Source organism: Sus scrofa, chromosome 2 (genome assembly GCF_000003025.6).
Source record: "Sus scrofa isolate TJ Tabasco breed Duroc chromosome 2, Sscrofa11.1, whole genome shotgun sequence".
Lineage (NCBI taxonomy): Eukaryota > Metazoa > Chordata > Mammalia > Artiodactyla > Suidae > Sus > Sus scrofa.
The window spans coordinates 90,146,542-90,169,203 of record NC_010444.4 but is presented as its reverse complement, the minus strand read 5'-3'; the positions used below and the strand labels follow the sequence as shown (position 1 = coordinate 90,169,203).

General features: G+C 34.2%; 1 protein-coding gene across 5 annotated transcripts in view; it reads left to right on the top strand.

Annotated features, from left to right (window-relative positions):
- Positions 1 to 22,662, top strand: part of SSBP2 (single stranded DNA binding protein 2) — a 303,158-nt gene that overhangs the window by 94,087 nt on the left and 186,409 nt on the right. For all 5 annotated transcript variants that reach the window (XM_021084509.1, XM_021084511.1, XM_021084507.1 and 2 more), the window contains exons 3-4: positions 5,830 to 5,891; positions 17,507 to 17,591. In XM_021084509.1, coding sequence (XP_020940168.1) covers positions 5,830 to 5,891; positions 17,507 to 17,591 — 147 coding nt within the window. The remainder of the gene's footprint in view (positions 1 to 5,829; positions 5,892 to 17,506; positions 17,592 to 22,662) is intronic.

The following is a 22,662-nucleotide window of genomic DNA, read 5'->3' as shown; positions in this document are numbered from 1 at the left end:
CAATCTGCACTTTCCAATAAGTTCCCCACCAGTCACATGTGACTGTTGAGCCCTTGAAAAGTGGCTAGAGCAATTGAGGAATATTCAGTTAGTTTTGAATGTAAAGAGCCACATGCAGTTAATGAGTACCATGTTGAATGCCGAATTTGGGATTATGTCTGCTTCAGAGTACAGTCAGATTTTTTTCTTCTTGTACATTTTATTTGCTTTTTTTTTTTTTTTTTAGTCTTTTTGCCTTTTCTAGGGCCGCTCCCTCGGCATAAGGAAGTTCCAAGGCTAGGGGTCAAATTGGAGCTACAGCTGCTGACCTACACCACAGCAACTCAGGATCCGAGCTGTGTCTGCAACCTACACCACAGCTCACAGCAACGCCGGATCCTTAACACACTGAGCAAGGTCAAGGACTGAACCCGCAACCTCATGGTTCCTAGTCAGATTCGTTAACCACTGCACCATGATGGGAACTCCTCTATTTGCTTTTTTTTTTTTTAATAGAATGTAAATTTTTTAACTTTTTTTTTTTAACAGTTTCGTGTATAGATGCACCCATATTGCTGTACGTGGAAGGATTTAGAAAATTAGGAACAGTAGAAACAGTGGGTCATATCTAAACTAGAAGTCCCAGAATTTTGTCTAGGAATAATCATCTACATAGGTAAATGTTTGTTCCTAGATTCTTTTTTTTTTTTTCCTTCTGTCTTTCTTTGGTCTTTTTAGGACCACACCTGCAGCCTATGGAGGTTCCCAGGCTAGGGGTCCAATTGGAGCTACAGCTGCCAGCCTATACCACAGCCATAGCAACACAGAATCCAAACCCCGTCTGCAACCTACACCATAGTTCACTGCAATGCCAGATCCTTAACCCACTGAGCGAGGCCAAGGATCAAACCCACAACCTCATGGTTCCTAGTCAGATTTGTTTCTTCTGTGCCATGATGACAACTCCTGTTCCCAGACTCTTAACATGAGATTCTTTTCTTAACACACAAACTGGCTTTATCCTTTTATGATACTCATTTTTTTGAATATTGGCTTTCAGTAAGTATGAAAGGATTTAGGAATACTCTGAAAAGTTTGAATCCCATGAGTTTCAAACCTACTGTGTTGTTGGAGATGCTATTAAGTGGATCTGGATCATCTAAAGAGGCTCCATATTGACAAGGCTGGAGCCCCTCCAAAAAGGTGCTGCTAGAAATCCAGAATTGCCCCACCTCTGTCTGTTGTCACTGCTGATGCAACCAGCCACTACTTCTCTCTTGGAGCCAGGGGCAGGAAGTTTCTTTTCTTCTTCCTGACTTTTAATCTCCTACAAGTAATGTCCTAATAGAACTCAACAGAAAACTAACTAATAAGGAGCCAAGGAATGTAATTTTCAGAATCCAAGTATAGAATGGAGTAGGGAGGAGTGGGTGTGGAGCTAAGAGACAATAGGTAAATGACCAGTATACCTAACTGAAAGCAAATAACGATGAAATGATAAGTAAACATGTGTATTTATGATGTATCATATTTTTAAATTAAACACACTGTGCTCTGATTTTTGTTTCATTTATTTGACTTCAGTTGTTTTATACTGGTTCATTAAAATAGAATTTCTCTTTCTGTGGTTGTAGGGCATTTCATTCTATGAAATGTGCCGTAATATATTTTATCAGCCCCCTAATTATAATTATGTACATTTAGGTTATTTCTAGTCTTTTGCAATTATAAATGATGCTTCAGTGAAAATCATTATATGTGTAATTTTGCACACAAGACCATATTTATAGAATAAATTCCTAAAAGAATTGCTACATCAGATAGTATGTGCATTTGTAATTTGTAATTTTCATTTATAAACCATATGGCATGAATTGCCCTTGCCAATATACCTTTCATTCATGATTCATTGTTTGGTTCTGCATTTATGTAGATATGGTGAAAATGCTAGAACGTATGATAGAGGCCCTGCATAATTATAGACCAGGCCCTAAGATGCAGAATATGGCAGTGGGAATTGACCTTAAGATTTGCAAAGTTACAGGAGACTATAGCTTTTGGCTGGAATATTAATGGAAGGAAGGGAGCAGGATGATTAAACAGTGAACAGCCTAAGGAATAGGGAATACACATTGTGGATGGGTAATGGAAGAAGACAAAATAGAATGAAGAGAGAGAGAACTTGTTTGCCTAGATGCCACTGAAACACCTAAACAAGCCTGGTGTCCATGAAACTCAGTGCAGCATAAAGTGACTCTTCATAAATAGCAGAAGAATTATTTTGAAAATGATTATTGACATTTAGAGATATTTTCTGGCCATTCTTCAGCCTCACCCATCATTAATACATGTTTACTTAAAAAATAAACAACATGTCACTGCTGTGGCTTTGGTTGTACCTGTGGCATGGGTTAGATCCCTGGACCAGAAACTTTTGCATGCTGTGGGCATGGCCAAAAAAATTAAACTACATATATTAATATGATTTTAAAATGGAAGTCCTCCTTTATGCCTTTTTTCCAGAGATAATAGTTTTCAGTTTGGTGTTATTTTTTAAAATATGCATACACCCAAATGCATGCATACGTATTCATGCATTAAAAAAAAAAAAAGGAAAGGTTTACACTATGTGAATTCTTCTCCAGCCTTCCATTGTCTCCAGCTTAAAAAATCGACATAGATGGCCCTTTTTCCGTGTAGGTACATCTTATTCTTCTTAATGATTACACACTGTCCTGTAGTATTTAAGTACCAAAATTTATTTTACATTTGCTATTGGTGAATGTTTTTCTTGTTGTTTCTAATTTTCATTGTTTTTTTGTTTGTTTGTTTGTTTTGCCTTTTCTAGATCTGTTCCCTCGGCATATGGAGGTATGGAGGTTCCTAGGCTAGGGATCGAATCAGAGCTGTAGCCGCCAGCCTACCCCAGAGTCACAGCATCGCGGGATCCAAGCCACATCTGCAACCTACACCACAGCTCACGGCAACGCCAGATCCTTAACCCACTGAGCAAGGCCAGGGATCGAACCCGCAACCTCATGGTTCCTAGTCGGATTCGTTAACCACTAAGCCGCAATGGGAACTCCTAATTTTCATTGTTTTTGACAGTGCGCCATTGCAATAGTTTTCTATAGTTTAGGGTTTTCCTGAGCATCATTCATGCTTTCTTTAAACAGCTAATATCTAGAGTAGTAATTATTTTGGAGGCAAAAAATATCATTCACTGTGGAATTATATTCCTATGTAGAACCATCTCTTCTTTGCAGATACATAAAACATCAGTTGTTGTTTATAGAATATCTGTGAAAGGATGACTTTTGTGTTAACTTCAGTATGCTGGGCCAAAGTTTTAGCTGTTTCTGCCACGGACTTGCAATGTAAAGTGAAAAAAATGACTTTTATTCATGATATAGTGAAGAACATTTTGAGGATGAAAAAGATGATTTGAACTCAAATGTGAAGCATTTTGAGTTTCTCTAAGGAATAAACTGACATAATACTGGTTAAAATACAAATATGTTACTTTCAGACATCAAGACTCAAATATAAACCATGTAGGTATTGTCCTTGAGTATTTTATCTCCTGAAATAGCTGATGATTGGTTGTGGAAGTTGTGAAAGTGCAGGAGGGAGACTGCTTAGTTGCTGATGTGGTGCAGCAGGACTCATGTTAGACTCTGAGTCTAACCCTACTTCCAGCACAGTCTGGCATTGAGACCTAGTCCTTCTACTTTGACCCTTCTGTAGTCACCTCATATTCTCCTTTTTATTAAAAATAGTACTATTTGCTTTATTTCACAGTCATATTATGTATAGTCAAGATGAACTGAGATGAAATGTAAGGATAGTGCTTTGAAATACTTGCTGTTCATATGCTTAAAACAATTCTAGGGGTTAGGGATATTAGTGTGTCTGGGGCACATCCGTGAGGTCCATTATTATGCTTTCAAGAAGACAACAGTTAGTGAAAAAAATGGCAAGAGAAAAGATTGAAAGATACGGGTTTTTGACTAAATTTTAACTTTAGCAGGACATCAGAGTTTTATTTCTCATAAGACTCATTAAGTATCACTCCTTTTTTTTCATGAAGCAAAAAGACAGACTATTGATCAACTGAAATTATCAGATAAAAGGTAGCATAGATATAAAAATTATTGATTGTTACTATTTAGGAGAATTAGAGTTAGGATCTGGCTTATATTTGTATAACATGTTCCGGTTCACTGTTTATACTTAAACTTTATAACTTCAAGTTCATCAATTCCTAGAATTTCACCTTTTAATTCTTTTTGAAAATGGCTATCACAAATTTAATTTTCTAATCTTTAAAAAATTTCTCTTTGTTTTTTGAAAGCACATTACTTGTCTCTGTCAGGGTTCCCCTTGGTTTGTATTTTGTATACCTAAGAACTCTAAAAATGGTGTGGGTTTCAGTGATTTTTGAGCAATTAAGTTTCGCAGCTCTTAGATTTTTTTCTTTCTTTTTTAACATTTAGAGCTACTTTCTGAGTGTTTATTTTAAAACGTTTTTGTTTTTTATCCTTCTGGATTAAGAATTTCTAATTTCTTTAGTAGTAGGTGACAGAAAGGATTCCTTGAATTTTTTTTTTGAAATCTGTTACATTAACAATACTTAATTTCCTAGTATTGTTAAAGCCTTTTTTTCCCCCCTTATTATCTCCACACCAGAGGCATATGGAAGTTCCTAGGCCAAGGGTCAAATTGGAGCTGCAGCTGCAGGCCTACATCACAGCCACAGCAACCGGATCTGAGCCACATCTGTGACCTACACAGCTTGTGGCAACAGCGAATCCTTAATCCACTGAGCAAGGCTAGGGATCAAACTGCATCCTCACGGACACAGTGACAAGTCCTTAACCCACTGAGCCACAATGGGAACTCTGTTAAGGGCTTGTTGATTGGAGTATTGTTAAATAATTTTTAATTATTTAAAAAACTAAGGAACATGCTTATACATAAGGTCTGTTTGTTTTGAAACTGGATCATTTTAGCTAAAATTATAACTAACTTCTTACTGTTTTCCTCCTCTCTTTATCCTCCTTCATTGCTTTGTTTCCCCTCCCCTCCTGTAGCATCTGCCACCTTCTACTTCCAAAATAAATACTTTTTTTTTAGTTTGTTTATGGTCTATCTTTTCTACTAAAATGTAATCTCCCTGAATGCAAAGAGTTTTATCTTTCCAGTTTACTGCTGTCTAGTGTTTAGAAAAGTCATTATATAAATATCCACACAGCTTTCCAGTGTTTAAATTTAGTTTGTAAGGAGCATTTAGTTAGAACTTTTAATTTTCGATAGTATTGATCTTTTTTCCCATATTTATTATAGTGAACACCAACTCATTTGAAATATAAATAATTGGGAAGTTAATATCTCCGTCTTTTAAAAACTCTTATGCAAGATGTATACCTTCTTACTCCTACCCTCTCAAATTAGGAACTTATTTAAAACAATCCTTAAAGTAAAAGTTAGAGTCTGTCATATTAAACCCAGTCTGTTGTAAATTTCAGGGTTAGTGAGGATAATTGATTTTCATATTGGAATTAGTAATGGTGATTTTGATGTATCTTAGGGTCCTGAAATATCTACTGAAAATCTGGCTCAGTGGGAAGCAAATTCAGGAAATTAATGGTGGCATCTTCTCTCAGACTCTCTCATCAACAAATCACAGTGTTAAATGAATACTTGTAAAACTTGAGTAAAGAATAATATGAAAATGATTAAAATCTTATGTATTATCTTAAAATCTTAAATGGGAAAATAATGCTTTGTAATATGTTTGGGAAAAAGTATTTTTAGGAAATTATTTAATATCTTTTTTATTCATTTTAGATAAGATGGGAAAAAAACATCACATTGGGGGAACCACCAGGATTCTTACATTCTTGGTGGTGGTAAGTATCTTTTATTCCATTTTTACTAGATTGATGATGCATTTCAGAAGGCTCGCACTCTGCCTTTGATGGTTTCATGCTTCTCCTTTATTATTTTTCATTTTATGCAATTATTTTCTGAAAAGTAGCACTTAAGAAAATAAAAAACTCAAAACCAGCATTAATATTATTTAACTTAAAGATACTGCTCTTAAGCTAGAATTGTGACCGATGTGTGAAATCTACACTCTAAGTATGGTTCTGTATTTGTCACCTCTGGCTACCATAATAAAATGCCATAGACTCAATGGCTTAAAAACAAATTTTCTCACAATTCTGGAGGCAAGGAGTCCAAGACCAAGCTACCAAGCTTGGTCTATTTCTGATGAGAACTCTGTTCTTGGCTTGTCAATGGCTGCCTTCTTGCTGTGTTCTCATCTAGTGGGGACTGGGGTGGAGGGGAAAGAGAGGGAACATGCACTAACTAGCTAAGTGGCTCTCTGGTGTCTCTTTTATAAGGACACTAATTACATCATGAGGGCATCACCCTTGTGACTTTATCTAAACCTGAGGATACTGAAGGTGGTGGTGGTGAATGTTTGGGAGAGAAAAGAATAGTCCAAAAGAATTTGAGATAATTCTGTATAGACTCAGAGATAGAAACATGTACATAAAGATTGTCAGTCAGTATTAAAGGCCCATTTGATATCAGAATTTATAAATTTTATTGTGGCACCAGTGTGTGCCTTTTCTGCAGCAGCAATTGTTAGTCTAGATATTTGTGCGGACAAGCTGGGGTTTTCTTCTTCTTCTTCTTTTTTTTCTTTTTTTTTTAATTTTTTTCAGTTAGAAGCAATTCCTGCCTAGAATCTTATACACTCATCTCTCAGCATCTTATTTAAAAGAAAAAAACCAAAAGCTCTCTTCTAGTGCTGTGCATGCGGTTTCCTTGATCCGTTACTGAATGCCATCATCTTTTTAATCTCTCTCCTGAAAACATGCTTTACTAGAAGTTCCGTGGTGAATGGAACCACACTTGGTCAGTTGTGGTTGTGGGTTTCCCTTGTTTGTCTCACATACATACATCAGGAACAGGTGCGGTCCTTGGGTTCACAGTTGTTCCTGAATTTGGAACAACGGTTCATTGCAGTTAAGCATTATCATTGTGCTGTTTTCCTGGGGTTACGACTGACCTCTTGTAATGTATAATATTATAAAAGACAGCTTTCCATTTTACATTGTATGTTTATGATATCTAGATCTGGACTGTAAATACTTAACTCTTTGCTAAATGTAATTGTATTTTTGTATCTGTTGACACCCTTACATTTTGTATGTTTCCACTTAGGTCTACAAAGTAGCACGGAAACCACTAAGTCTGTCCCTATTGGATTAATGAGCTACCAAAATGAGGATTTTAAGTTTTCCATTCTAAAATTAATTCTATTTCTTGTACTTGTTTCTCTTTTACTCCATTTCTCATGAATTTAACCTAGTCTCATACTATTGGGGTTGATAATAACTCAGGAACACTTAGGCTTTTTGTTTCTGTCAGACTTTAGCTTTTTGGTCCTAGCTATCAGAAAGTGTTGTTCTTAAATCTGCTGTTGCTCTTCCTTTTTCTCTTGCTCTTCGATTCAGGGGAGCTCTTCCTCTGTGGTTTTGACATTTTAAGTAATTTTTGCTTAGCTGGAGATAGCAAAGAAATTGTAAATAATGGGCACAAAAATATTTTTAGGCTATATTTTAATTTAAATCTGTCACATGCAGGAGGTACATTTTTTTTAATATTTAAATTTTTCTTCCTTAAAACTACTAATGTACCTTTTGAAAATGCCTACTTTATCGTATAAATCACTGATTCTTAATGATTTTGAAGTTATGGGGTCCTCTGAGAACTAATGAAAAGCTATGGATCCTCTCTTCGAGGAAACTGCCCAGTTCCTAAGCTTTCCTGATCATTTTGTGTAGCCAGCCATGACTGTGGGCTTTAAGCCCAGCAGAGAGGCCTGACATTTTTAAAAAACCGTTTCAGAGGTCCCTTTAATTTTTTTTAATTAAAACTTTATTTTTTAGAGTAGTTTTTAGTAAGTTCACTAATAAAATTGAGAGGGAGGTAGAGATTTCTCATGCATCTCCTGCTTCCACATGTGCAGAGCCTCCCTGCCTGTTATCAATATTCCCCACTAGAGTGGGATATTTGTTATAATGATGAGCCTACATTAACATACTGTAATCACCCAAGTCCACAGTTCACAAGACAGTTCATTCTTGGTGTACATTCTGTGGGTTTGAACAAATTTAAAATGACATGTATCCATGACTATAGTATTGTACACGGTATCCTCACTGCCCTAAAAATCTGTGCTCTGCCTCTTCATCCATCTCCACCATCTTCCACCCCTGGTAACCAGATGCTTTTATTACCTCCATAGTTTAATTGGAACCATACATTTTGTGGCCTTTTCACATTGGGCTTTATACATGCATTTAAAGTTTCTCCATGCCTTTTCATGGCTTGATAGCTCATTTATTTTAGTGTTAAATAATATTCCATTGTCTGGATGTACCGTGGTTCAGTTATTCATTTGCCTACTGGAAGTTTGCTTCCAAGTTTGCCAATTATGAATAAAGCTGTTAATAACATCTGTGTGTAGGTTTTTATGTGGTTGTAAATTTTCAGTTCCTTTGAGTAAATACCAAAGAGTGTAATTACTCGATCATATGGTAAAAATATGTGTAGTTTTGTAAGAAACTGCAAAACTGTCTTCAAGAGTGGTTCTATCATTTTGCATTCCCACTAGCACTGAATAAGAGTTTCTGTTGCTTCATATCCTGGCCAACATTTGTTGCTCTACAGCATTCTAGATTTTGGCAGTTCTAATAGGTGTGTAGTGGTATCTCATTGTATTCATTTGCATTTTCCTGACAGCATATGGTGTAGAGCATCTTTTCATATGCTTATTTGTCATCTGTGTATCTTTTTTTGTGAGGTTTCTGTTAAGGTCTTTTACCCATTTTTTAAATCAGGTTGTTTACTTATTGTTGAATTGTAAGAGTTTTTTATATATTTTAACATTTCTTTATCAGAAGTGTCTTCTGCATGTATTTTTTCTCAGTCTGTGGCTTGGTCTTCTCATTATCTTGACATTGTCCTTTGCAGAAGTTTTTAATTTTGAAAAAGTCCAATTTAATCAATTATTTCTTTCATGTATCATGCTTTTAATGTTATTTCAAAAAGTCATTGTCATATCCAAGGTTATATAGGTTTTCTCCTAAATTAACTGAACAGGTGTTTTATAGTTTTACATTTTACATCTCCGTTTGTGATCTAATTTAAGTTAATTTTTGTGAAGGATTTCTAGAATCTAGATTCTTTTTTTCTTTTTTCTTTTTTTTGGCATAGGGATGTCCAGCTGTTCCAGTACCATTTGTTGAAAGTACTGTCTTTTCTTCATTGTACTGCCTTTGTTCCTTTGTCAGAGATCAGTTGGCTATATTTACATGGGACTCTTTTCTGGGCTTTCTGTTCTGTTCCATTGATGTGTTGTATGTTCTTTACCAATACCACACTATCTTTATTACTGTAGATTTGTAATAAGTCTTAAAGTTGGGTTGTATCAGTCTTCCATTTTTGTTCTTATTTAATATTGTTTTGGCTATTCTGGGTCTTTTTCCAGTTCCATACAATCAGTTTCTCAATATCTATGAAATAACTTGCTGGTATTTTGATTATAATTGCAGTGAATCTATAGATCAAGTTTGGAAGAAGTGATATCTTGACAATATTGAGGTGCCTGACTTATTTATCCTTAACTTATTTAGAGCTGGGCTTCATAATCTGTTCTCTGGGTTAAGGATTCAGAACTGCCTTTTTTTCATGCTGCCTTTTTTTTTTTTTTTTTTTTTTTTTTTTAATTTTGACTGGGAAAACTTTTGCTGCCATTGAGGTCCAGATGATAGGATAACCTGGATTCTTTGAGAAGTTACTACCTGCTCATTTGGTTAAGCTAAGGGTCCCTGTTGAATGAACCAGTTGCATTTTTATAGTTTTCTTCTCACTTCAGTTTTTCAATAGGATGTTTGCAAGTGGAGTTTTCCTGTTGCTTAAGCGTCTTCACCAAAAATTTACTGTACAAAATTATGCTGTGCCATCAAGGAAATAAGCAGTAGGAGAGATAAACAATTGATATTATAACTGAGGTATGTACTGGCTGTAATAGTGGTAGAGGAGGAATACTCATGTCAGCTTGAGAGAATTAGAAAAAGCTGCATAGGGAAGGTGAAACAGCTGATTTGAACGTTGAGTGAGGGAAGGGTATTTTGGCCAAGGTGTAGTTAGAATGAAATCTCCAAAGGGGTGTTCAAGTGACAGTTCTCTTGGATCAGTTGAATTGTAGCTGCAGCACTATGAAGTAATAGAATATAAGGCTAGAGACAGAAGCAGGAGCCAGATGATGAGTGCATCAAGGATTTTGGATTAAAAACCAAATATTTTAAATAAATACATGACATGATTAGGTCTGTGCTTTTAGACACTTGATGTCAACATAGAGATGGATTGGAAAGGGTTAAGAACATAGGCAGAGTCTGCTAACAGGGCAGTCATTATTGTTCAGTTGAAAGGTGATTAGGTGATGGATCCTAGGTAGTGAACAATTAGTGGGATAGATTGGAGGTGAATGGAGAAGTTCCCATGTTTTAGGTTTCAGTGGTGGGATGAATAGTGACACCATTGATGGAGTGAAGAAATAGAGAGCAATGGGTTCTGAAGAAAAGACCATGATTTAGCTTAGACAGGTTAAATTTGGAGATGCCTGTATCATATTCAGATAGAGATGCTCTCTATATGAAGTCAGAGATCTGGCTAATAGAATTGGACATGTATGTAGGTTGAGATGAAAAGAGCGGGACAGTTTGAAGATGTATGAAAGAGCAATACACATGCACAGGAATGCAGAATAAAGTTCAGGAGAGATGAGGGGTAAAGGCCTTGGAGAGGAGGGCATTTTCTCCCTTTGGCATGGGATAGAGGAGTGCATGTGATTCTACTTTCTGGAACTGTTTTTCTCTTGTTTCTGGTATGATTTCCTTTATCACTTCTTATTTCCCTGTTTACACCATTCCCTGTGCTATCATACTTATGCTTCCCTCCCATGTTCCTTACGTTTGCCTTGATTAAATCCCCCTTGAAAATGTTTTCCCTGTTTGTATGCTTTAATAAAAGTTTCCAGCTCTTCCATGAATTTCAGAAATACAAATGCCAAGAAACTTATTTCCTCTGAAATTAATGTCCTTTTCAATTTGCATAGTTTAAAAACAGTTTAATTCCTATTTAAAGTTTTAATGGCAGAAACTGTCTTATTTTAATTTTATTTATAAAACAACTTTTGAAATAAGTTTTGGCTCATATATTTATATCCTGTAATTATATATATAATTATATACATATAATTGCAAAGAAAATAAATAAGATTATTATGAGAATCCAGTTTCTTTCACCTGGCAGTAGGAAGTCAGATGTTGCAGCCTGCTGGCACGCTAATGATTTTAGAATCTAGTGGATGACATCAGGTGCAGCTAAGAATAACGAAACACCCATATGAAACAATAGCATTGGAATTAGTCAACAGGCTTACTAGAATGGTATAATATTTATAATTGGCATACTGGTTCTTACTCATCTTGTATGTCTTGCCTGTTGTAGGCATTGCATAGCTAATTGTTTATTTGAATTTTTAAACAGCAATGGAAGACAGTGTAGGCAACAACTAGGGTAGGAGGAGAAATATAATCACACTGAGAAGGGAATGAAAAGTGTTAGCAAGACAGAAGGCAAAGGACAGAGGTATTCAGGCTATAGAGAAAAAGTGTAATGTGTCCAGGAGAATAGGAAAGGAGTGTGGATACAGAGGAAGATTTTGTGGGGAGAAGACATTAAAAAACTCATGGAATCTTATGCTAAATACAAAGGCTTAGAAAGGAAATTGAGGCAAATTTTACTTAGTCAATAAGAAAACTTTTAAAAAATGACTATTAAAAATGATAAAAAATAAAAGAAAAAAATTTTTCTGACCATAATAACTCTGATACTTTTCTAGAATATTTTTAATACCTTTATACCTCTTTTAATAGTACTTTCATGTAAACTATCTCTTTGTATCTACACAAAAAATCTGTAAGATACATAACAGATAATTTCTCTATTTTACTTAAAAAAAACTAAGGAACAGAACTGTGTTCAAAGTCAATCTCAGAGTTGGAATTAAAGTTTTCTATTGTAACTAGTGCTCATCTAAGTAACAGATAATTATTTCTTAAACGAAACAGAATTTAGTAGCCCACTATTAATGACATTAATCCCTTTTTGAGCATTATGAATGGCTAATTCCAGACAGTAGATACAAATGTGACTCAGAAAAGTTATCTAAGTCCAGTCTACCTTGAGCTATCCATGGATCACCAGCAACTTTATGTAGGGTGAGGAGGTGGTTGACATAGAATACTCAGAAAATGAGTTGGAGTACAAGCGTCGAAGGTAGGATAACTAAGGGCTTGCTGCCTTATTCAGGGCAAGTATCTATCTACCACACTCTTGTAACAGCTGATGGTGCTCAAAATGCTTGGGCTGTATAAACCTCCCCATACTTGGCATAAGGCATCTTGAAATAAGAAGTTTTAATGACATACTCATATTAGAAGCAAAATAATGTAAGATAAAAAGTTCAGGCCCAGCTCTGCCACTAACTGTGTGACCCTTAGTTTCCTCATCTATAAAATAATAATAAGAGAATTAAACACTGAATAGATGATGCTTAGTATATGATGATTTAGCAAATACTTATTAAATGCAAGCTATTTTGATGATACCTTAAACTATGAATTTGTTGCTAACCCAGGAGTAAGGGAGAATTTTATGAGAGCAGAACAAAATTTAATGTTTGCATTTTAAAAAGTATTAAGCAATGCTAAGGAATAATACAAGTACATATATATGGAAGCTCTAAGGTGATGAGCAAGTACATGTGCATTTCATGTAAAACTCTCATTAGCCTGGCAAATGGATAGTTTTCTTCAATATGGGTTGTAACATTCATTGATAATGTATTTGGGGGCCAGGCAATGAGAAATAACTTCCTTACTCGAACTTATAATGGCATGGCTTGCTCCTCAGGAAAAAAAAAATGTTTTCCTGAGGGTTCTTTTTTGCTTCTTCTTTAATTTTTATTTTCAAAGAGCCCTAAATCTGGCCATTGGTGTGAAGGTTATATAATTCTGTTAGCATCTCACCTTCTGGGACACATCTAGCATGTTTACCCACCCTTGTAGACTTCTCTGACACCCATTTTACTTTGTGTGTTCCCTAAAGATATTGACAGCCTAGCTAAATCACTGTGACGCACATACTCAGAATAGAAGGGAAAATTTCAGGTGAGATCCTCAATTTGGGAATCTTAACGGGTTTTTTGTTTTTTTAATTTAAGTAGAGGAATTATTAATAATCATAGATGATACAAAAACAAGACTTTAATACTTTGCAGGTTTTGCTTCCCTATGTTTAGTTTCTATCTTCTTCATCTATAAAGTGCTGACTTTTCACTCATTTCTGCTTAGGAATTAAGACACTGTAAATCTAAAGCGTTATTCATGATGATTAATCCACCACATTTCAAGGACAGTATTTTGGTTTCAAACTTAATAGATGTAGGGATTAGAGAAATTGAAAAGCTCCTGAGCCTTCAGCATGTCAGGTTATAGAGAGAGGAAGTCTGTCTCTCTTGATTACTATAGCTTTATAATATAGTTTGAAATTGGGAGGTGTGATGCCTCCAGCTTTGTTCTTTCTCAAGATTGCTTCAGCTGTTCAGGATCTTTTGTAGTTCCATACGAATTTTAGGGTTATTTTTCCTGTGAAAAATGCCATAGGAATTTTGATAGTGACTGAATTTAATCTGTAAATTGCCTTGACTAGTGTGGACATTTTAACAATATTAATTCTTTCAATCCATGGCACATAGAATCTTTTTCCTTGTTGATGTCTTCTTCAGTTTCTTTCATCAGTGTCATATGGTTTTCAATGTATGTATAGATCTTTCACCTCCATTGCTCAATATATTCCCAGGTTTTTTCCTTTTTTATGTAATTTTAAGTGGGATTGTATCTTAATTTCTCCTTCTGATAGTTCATTGTTAGTATAGATTCACTAAAACAAAAAACAGATATTTTGTATATTGATTTTCTTGCAACTTTACTAAATTTATTATTTCTAACAGTTTTTTTTTTAGTAGCATCTTTAATAATTTGAGTCTTCTCTCTTTTTTCTTAGTCCATTAGCTATAAGTTTGTTGTTTGTTACTCTTTTAAAAACTAAAAGTTAGTCGTAGTTCATTTTATTTTTTTATTCTCTATTTCATCTTTGCTTACTTTGATTTCCACAAATTTGTGAACTTTTCAGTTTCCCTTCTGTTATTGATTTATTTGTAACTTCATCCCATTGTGGTCAGAGAACATACATTGTATGATATCTATCTTTTTAAGTATATTGAGACTTAATTTGTGACCTAATGTATGGTCTATCCTGTAAAATATCCCATGTGCTCTTGAGAAGGACGTTTGTTTTTTGTTGGGTAGAGTGTTCTGTTTGTGTTTCTTAGATCCAGTTGATTTATTGTGCTGTTTAAGCCCTCTGTTTCCTTGCTTGTGTTCTTGCTAGTTGTTGTATCCATTGTTGAGGGTGGAATATTGATGACTCTATTATTATTGAACTATGTTTCTCCCTTGGGTAAATGTCTTTAAGAGAATATATTTCTTTACCTTTATTCAAGGAAATTTTGTGTAGGTACTGTAGGATTGTTAGAAATACCATATATAAACTTATCCTGCTTTAGTGATTTGTTTTATTCATAATCATGTTCTTGTAAATTTTTTACTTCCTATTAAATCCATAAAGAGAAACTTAAAAACAGAAGTAGAACAATGCTACTATAACTTTTAGGGTATAAACCAATAATAAATTATTATTTTTCATCTTAGTTCATTTTGTAAGACAAACCTTTAAAAGTCATGTGGGAATAATATTTGAGAAAGCTCATGATATTTGCTAGGAAATTAAGGAACAAGAAGAGATTTTAAGGTATTTGTCATAATATTGCATATAATATTCTATGATTAAATACAATTTAAAGACTACCATTATAAAATTTTGATTTTTAAGGGCCATGAAGTTCCTTAAGAACATGTAAATAAGAATAATTGCAGTATATGGTAATTCATAACACTCCTGATCCAGGTGGAAAACTCTTAGCTGTATCCTGTGTGTGTATAATTCTTATACTTTTTATCACAAAAAGGTCATAGGGAGACCAACTATAACTTTTATCTGTTTGTACTCTTCTACTATAGAAATTTAAATTTATTTAACTTATTTTTACCTTTATTGTTTTCTTTGTATTCTTGCTTATTGTAGAAATTTAGAAGGAAATAAATGCCAATACTGAATCTTTCATGTTTTTCACCTTTAAGAATAATATTATTTTACTGATTTAGTTATGTTATAAGGCTGACAGAATGTTACATTCTAGATTAGAAGAGAGAGATCCAGTCTAAATAAGACTGCAAGGGTCAAAACAAAGAGACCATTTCAGTATGCCAGTTTTTATTGTACCATTGTTCACTCTGCCCTCGGCCCAATGATCTACCTTAAAAATATGCATACATTTTAAGCTTTTATGAAAGCTGATTGTAGTGTTGATGATATTATTAATAATATGCTTACTATAAGACCCTATGTTTATTTTATATAATTTAATTTTCTCAACAACCCCATTTTATAGAGTAGGAAATTGTTTTCTGGTTAAACAACTTGAGCTAGTAAATGGCAGAGCTGGCTTCTGTCTCAGATGTGCCCTATTCCCAAACTTGTGCTATTAACTACTTGATTTAGCCTGCTTTCCAATTCTGTAGAGTGGGAAATGTGTAATAAAAAGTACTTGTTGATCAGTAAAATTGCCTTTCTTACCAGTACTTTCAGCCATTTGCTTTCCTGCTTTTTATTTATTTTTATTTTTTTTCTTTTATTTTTTTCTTTTATTTTCCCACTGTACAGCAAGGGGATCAAGTTATCCTTACATGTATACATTACATTTTTTTCCCCACCCCTTTTTCTTTTTCTTTTCTTTTCTTTTTTTTTTTTCATTCTATGTTTTCCTATTTTTTTCTTCTAGGGAATAGAATTTCTTTTTTTTTTTAATATTTTTTTTATTTTCCCACTGTACAGCAAGGGGGTCAGGTTATCCTTACATGTATACATTACAATTACATTTTTTCCCCCACCCCTTTTTCTGTTGCAACATGAGTATCTAGACATAGTTCTCAATGCTACTCAGCAGGATCTCCTTGTAAATCTATTCTAAGTTGTGTCTGATAACCCTGAGGTCCCAGTCCCTCCCTCTTCCATCAGGCAGCCACAAGTCTATTTTCCAAGTCCATGATTTTCTTTTCTGAGGAGATGTTCATTTGTGCTGGATATTAGATTCCAGTTATAAGTGATATCATATGGTATTTGTCTTTGTCTTTCTGGCTCATTTCACTCAGGATGAGATTCTCTAGTTCCATCCATGTTGCTGCAAATGGCATCATGTCATTCTTTTTATGGCTGAGTAGTATTCCATTGTGGCTGAGTAGTATTCTGAATCCAATCATCTGTTGATGGACATTTGGGTTGTTTCCATGTCCTGGCTGCAATATTGTGAATAGTGCTGCAATATTGTGAATAGTGCTGCAATGAACATGCGGGTGCATGTGTCTCTTTTAAGTAGAGTTTTGTCCGGATAGATGCCCAAGAGTGGGATTGCGGGGTCATATGGAAGTTCTATGTATGGATTTCTAAGGTACCTCCAAACTGTTCTCCATAGTGGCTGTACCAGTTTACATTCCCACCAACAGTGCAGGAGGGTTCCCTTTTCTCCACAGCCCCTCCAGCACTTGTTGTTTGTGGACTTATTAATGATGGCCATTCTGACTGGTGTGAGGTGGTATCTCATGGTTGTTTTGATTTGCATTTCTCTTATGATCAGCGATGTTGAGCATTTTCTCATGTGTTTGCTGGCCATCTGATTTTTAATGCCTTGTGCATGTACATTTTTAATTTCATTCTATATTTTAAGAAAATACATTGATTTAACAGGTGTTTAGAGTATTGGCCTAGAGATTGGACAACAAATTATCTTGAAAAAAATTCATTACACTTTTAAGAATAAAGTGTTACTACTTTATTATTTTGGATTATATTAGTATGTTTTAAAAACTTTATTCTTAATGGGAAAGTTGTGAAAGTATTATAATTATTTCAATCATGTGTTTAAGTCATGTAAATAGGCAATTAAGAATGACAGTCTTAATTTTTTTAATTATATTTTTATTTTAGAAAAATCTAATTAGCATTTCTGAACGATGGCTAATTTATACCCTATTATTGCTTGAAGAGCTTTGCCTGAATTTAAGTCTTTCAAATAAATATTTGTCCTGAAGTAGAAGACATATTTTGTGTTAGGAATATTTGTCTTCTATTTTTAGAATTATAATATCTCATTTGGCATTAAATGTTTTTCTTAATGTTACCATAATTACTCTTTTAGTGTCTTTTGGGATCTCTACTGTGCAGCTCCAGAAAGACGGGAAACATGTGAACATTCAAGTGAAGCAAAAGCCTTCCATGATTATGTAAGTTACTATATAATTTTTCTAGGTTATATTGTCAGTTTTCTTTTTGATTACTGTTGTTGGAAAATGCATTGGACCATCCATTTTTTTCCTTTGGTACTTAAGAAATTACTCTTTTCTCCCTTGGAAAATAGGTTCATAACTTTAAAAGTGAAATACAAATGGTGTGTGAATCTTAGGATAAGAGAGTAGTCCTGACTCCAAGCTATGAAAGGTATTTCTTAATCGTTAAGGATGCTGTGTTTGTGAAATTTCAGATATAAAAATTAAATAGTAATTATTTATTCCATAAGAGTCATCATAAGAATTCTATAAATGAAAAGCTCCTCTTCTTCATATACTATTTTTAAAATATATAGAAATACTACATTATTCTCTTTTTGCCACTTTTAGTTACACATCTTAAGGCTAAATATCCCCTTCACTGAATTCAGTTCCATAAGTAAATTTATTGTGAATTAAAGGAAATTCAAAGTAAGAGAGCCAAAGATTCTGTGCAAAACTGAAAATGGGAATTAAAAATATTTTTTAAGGAAGAGAAGTAGACTGTTCTTGGCTAGGTGATATATATTGAGTATTTCTTTAGAAGAATTGCAAATACCATTTTAGAGAGTTGATGGTATCAGAAAGTTAAACTGAGAAAAAGAAAAGGAAAAGAAAGGTTGGGGGTAGATTTTCTTTTGGGCAAAATGGCATTTAAGAATGCGCTTATATTGAAAAGCAGCTGGGAAAACAGTATGGTTGCAGAACTGACCATAAAAGACTTACAGATTGAGTTTGGCATGGAGGAAAAGCAGTTTCCTTGGTTTGGAGGAAGAGGAATTGTGCCTGGAGCCTGAGGAAATACCTGATAGTAAGTACCTAAAACTTCACCAGAGGATTACATGTTTAGTTGGTAGAAGGGAGGTATCATTCTGTATAATAGCTTTAAAAAACAGAACCAGGGCTCAAAAGGGAAAAAGAACGTGTTCTTCCAAAAGAAATCCTTTAGCCTTAGAAGTAGGTAGAAGAATTAGCTAGAAGAATTATCACCCCAAGCGTAGCACAAGGAAGAGTGCAGACTTAAGAGAAGTGAAAATCTTGGGCATCTGGCAGGGATTGTGTAAATACTTTAAATGTGTACTAAACTGATTAAAGCAAGACTGCTTGTGATTACTTCATTGGATATTGATTGTTCTCATAAAGCTTGCTGTGTACTAAACAGTAGCTCTTGGGGACAAGGTGAGTGAGAGGGATGCTACTGCCTATAAAGAAAAAGTACAGAAGAGGCAGACAAGTCAGGGCCCAGGACATAGTATTTATTTGAACAATCTAGTTTTCCTTTTTCAGCCTTGGGTGATAGCTGTAAAGTAAATCAGAGAACCAGTCACAAAGAGTGTGAAGATTCTGGCTAGAGTGAGATACCCCATCTCATCTATTACATCAAGAAAGACAAGCCTAGTTTTGATCTGTCAGTCATAGGAAAAGTTTTTTAAATAACCACTAATTTTGACAACTAGATGGCATTAGATAGTACCAGTGTTCTCCTGTAAAGAACATAAAATATTTGTGGATCTACATCTTAAGAAATTATTCATGTAAGTGCTTTTTCAAAATTCCATTGTATAGAAAGGTACAGCCTACTGTTCACCTAGGGAGATATTATAGGGAACATGGAACTAATTTAGTACCTCCTTCTTAGAGGTATTAGATAAAACATCATTGTCATAACCATCATCATCATCATCATTTTGCATTCATAAGGCATTTTCAGTATTTTAGAGAATGCTCATATTTATTAGGTTTAGAAACCCACTTAAATATTTCAAAGTTTCTGAAAATGAGAAAATGAGCATTGACCAGATGTAGGAATAAAATTAGAGTAGATTTTATCAGAAGAATAACCCTTCACCATATAATATGGTCCTAAGAAAATGTAGTTTAGAAAAAATTTAAGTATTTGGATTTTAAAATTTGTTATGAATTAGCACATATTTTATCAGATGTTTCAAATTTTTATCTTAAATATTAGTTTTAAGAGATTTGGGAGTTCCCATCGTGGCTCAGCAAAAACAAATCTGACCAGCATTCATGAGGACACAGGTTTGATCCCTGGCCTCGCTTAGTGGATTAAGGATCTGGCATTGCCATGAGCTGTAGTGTAGGTTACAAATGTGGCTCAGATCTGGCATTGATGTGGCTGTGGTGTAGGTCAGCAGCTACAGCTCCGATTCGACCTCTAGCCTGGAAACCTCCATATGCTGTGAGTACGGCCTTAAAAAGACAAAAAAAAAAAAAAAAAAAGATTTGCTTTCTTAGACAACATTTTTATTATACCGTATAAATAAGCCAATTTATTATTTTTTATTTGGTAACACATTTTTTAAAATGAAAGTTGCTGGAAAGATGAAGTTTGACTTACATAATTTTGTATAGCATTTGGAATTTTAGAAATATGTATATTTTCTTTAGCACACCTCTGTGGTAATTAATTTTCATGGGTAGGATTTCTTGAACTTCTGATAATAGGCAGTTTATGAAAATGATCAACATAGTTCATGTTTAATGTGTAGATTTAGAAGTTTGAAAGACTCAGGGAAGAAAATAGGAAACAGGAACAAACAATAAGATTTTGGTACATTTCTGTCCTCTTCTTTGTTAATGTTAGTCAACTAGGAGCCATTTCTAAAATAGTGATTAATATATGTACCTACTGAATTTCAAGTTAGTTCTTAAGGAAGCATTATGAAAAATACTTTATTAGCTGCATCTTTAGAATAAAGAATATTTGCATATATAAATTCTAATATGTTTAAAAAATCATCTTACTATTTTATAGTCTTCATTTCCCTATGAGATTGAATGAAATGAAAGATAAACTAATTTTTTAAAATAAATAGTAGAGGCATAGGAGATAAATAATGAATAATCCTTTTAATTAAAGATCGGGCTAGAAGTTCCCATGTAGCCCAGCGGAAACTAATCCAGCTAGTATCCATGCGGGTGCAGGGTTTGATCCCTGGCCTCGCTCAGTGGGTCAGGGATCTGGCGTTGCTGCAGCTGTGATATAGGTCACAGATGTGGCTCTGATCCTGCATTGCTGTGGCTGTGGCTCTGGTCATCAGCTGTAGCTCCAGTTCGACCCCTAGCCTAGGAACTTCCATGTCATGCGTGCGGCCTTAAAAAGCCAAAATAAAAAAAATCAGGCTAAAATGTTAAAATAGATAATCTTTTGATAATAGGATTATGAATGATTTTTATTTTTCTCTATATTGTATTTTCCAAATATCTATAGTTAATTTTATAATCAACAAGTTACTTTTTTTATTTTTTGTCTTTTTAGGGCCACACCCGCGGCATATGGAGGTTCCCAGGCTAAGGGTCGAATTGGAGCTGTAGCTGCTGGCCTATGCCACAGCCACAGCAATGCCAGATCTGAGCCACGTCTGTGACCTACACACAACTCATGGCAACTCCGGATCCTTAACCCACTGAGCAAGGCCAGGGATTGAACCTGAATCCTCATGGATGCTAGTCAGATTCATTTCCACTGAGTCATGATGGGAATGCCAGCAAAGTTACTTTAAAGCAGATTAAATTTCTTCTTATTGTAAATTCTAATATTTCTTCTAAGATTAGAAAATAAAAAACTTGGTAAAATAAAATTTAAATTTGAGGTGGTCATATGATTCGATATCACCATGTTATATTCATAGGCATATTTAACATTTGTCATGAAAGTTTTGTTTTGTTTTGTTTTGTTTTGTTTTTTTAGTAGATACACATATTGAAAGAGATATCTATAAACTGTATATGTGCAATTTTGAACCATCTATAATTTCCACTAATTCCTTTTGGTAGTAATTACCCAGAAACATTTTTGGCTTTTGGTTTAAAACATTACTGGTTTGTTTTCTAACCATTGCCTCTTTGAAATGTGGATTTTTGTCACTGTATTATACTGCCAAATCATTATAGATACAATGTGAATATCCTCTTCTTCTTCAAAAAAATCACCCTCTTGATACTTATTGTGAGAAAAAGAAAAAAAGAGAAAATACTTATAATAATCAATTTAAAATGTAAATTGATCCTCTGACATTTATATTTTAAAATATATTAACTATTTAGCATCTGTATGCAGTACCAAATGTAAAATAATTACACATCTAGAAATTAGCAGTTAATAGTGTGTAGAGATGCACTTTTGGATGACAAAGCTATTAAAAAAAATACAAGGAAATGATTACTGTACATGTCAGGATAATGGTTTCTTATGAGAGGAAGGAAGAGGTTATGATTGGGAGGGGCTTATGGCCAGGGCTTCTGAGGTGGTTGGCAAAGTTCTATTTTTCCTGACCACAGTGGTGGTTACTTTATAATAACCGTATGTTTGCTTTATAAAATTTCATAATCAAATTTATTTTGTATGGCTTTCTATATTTGTTTTCTATTTGAACATAACAAGATTCGAAAACAGCTAACTTTAGAAAAAGAATACGCACAGTCAGTTGTTTCTAATGTGTTTCCAGGCATTGCTATTGTTCATACTTGAGAACTGATGGCAGAAAATCTAGGGGTGGATTCCAGACAAATTTGTGTTTGTTTCTTCTCTGCTATGACAGATTGATTCTATGAATTATGTTTACCTGTTGATTTTCTAGAGGGGAGTAGAGAATAACATCAGAAATGTTGGAGGAAAATTTAATAATTAGGAATTTGTCTTCCAAGAGAAGAAAAAGATTTTATTATAAGGTAATGATTTTGCCACATGGATGGGAGATATCTAGCTTGGCTGTTATTTTTATCCTGAGTGAAAACCAGGTTTGTCTAAGCTACAGTCGAATTATTATTACATATTACAATATTATCATTAAAAGTAAAGCATCATTTCAAGTGATTAGAAATAATGCCTACTAACTTCTGAAGTTTATTGGACTAGCTATCTTTTCCTTCCCATTAGTATGTTTTATTTTACTCTGAAATTACAGGCAGTGCTATTATGTGGAGCCAATTAATGTTTACTAGATTTTTTTCTGCTACAGCTTAACATGAAGTAGTTCTATTTAATAATTTACTTCTGTTTCATTAT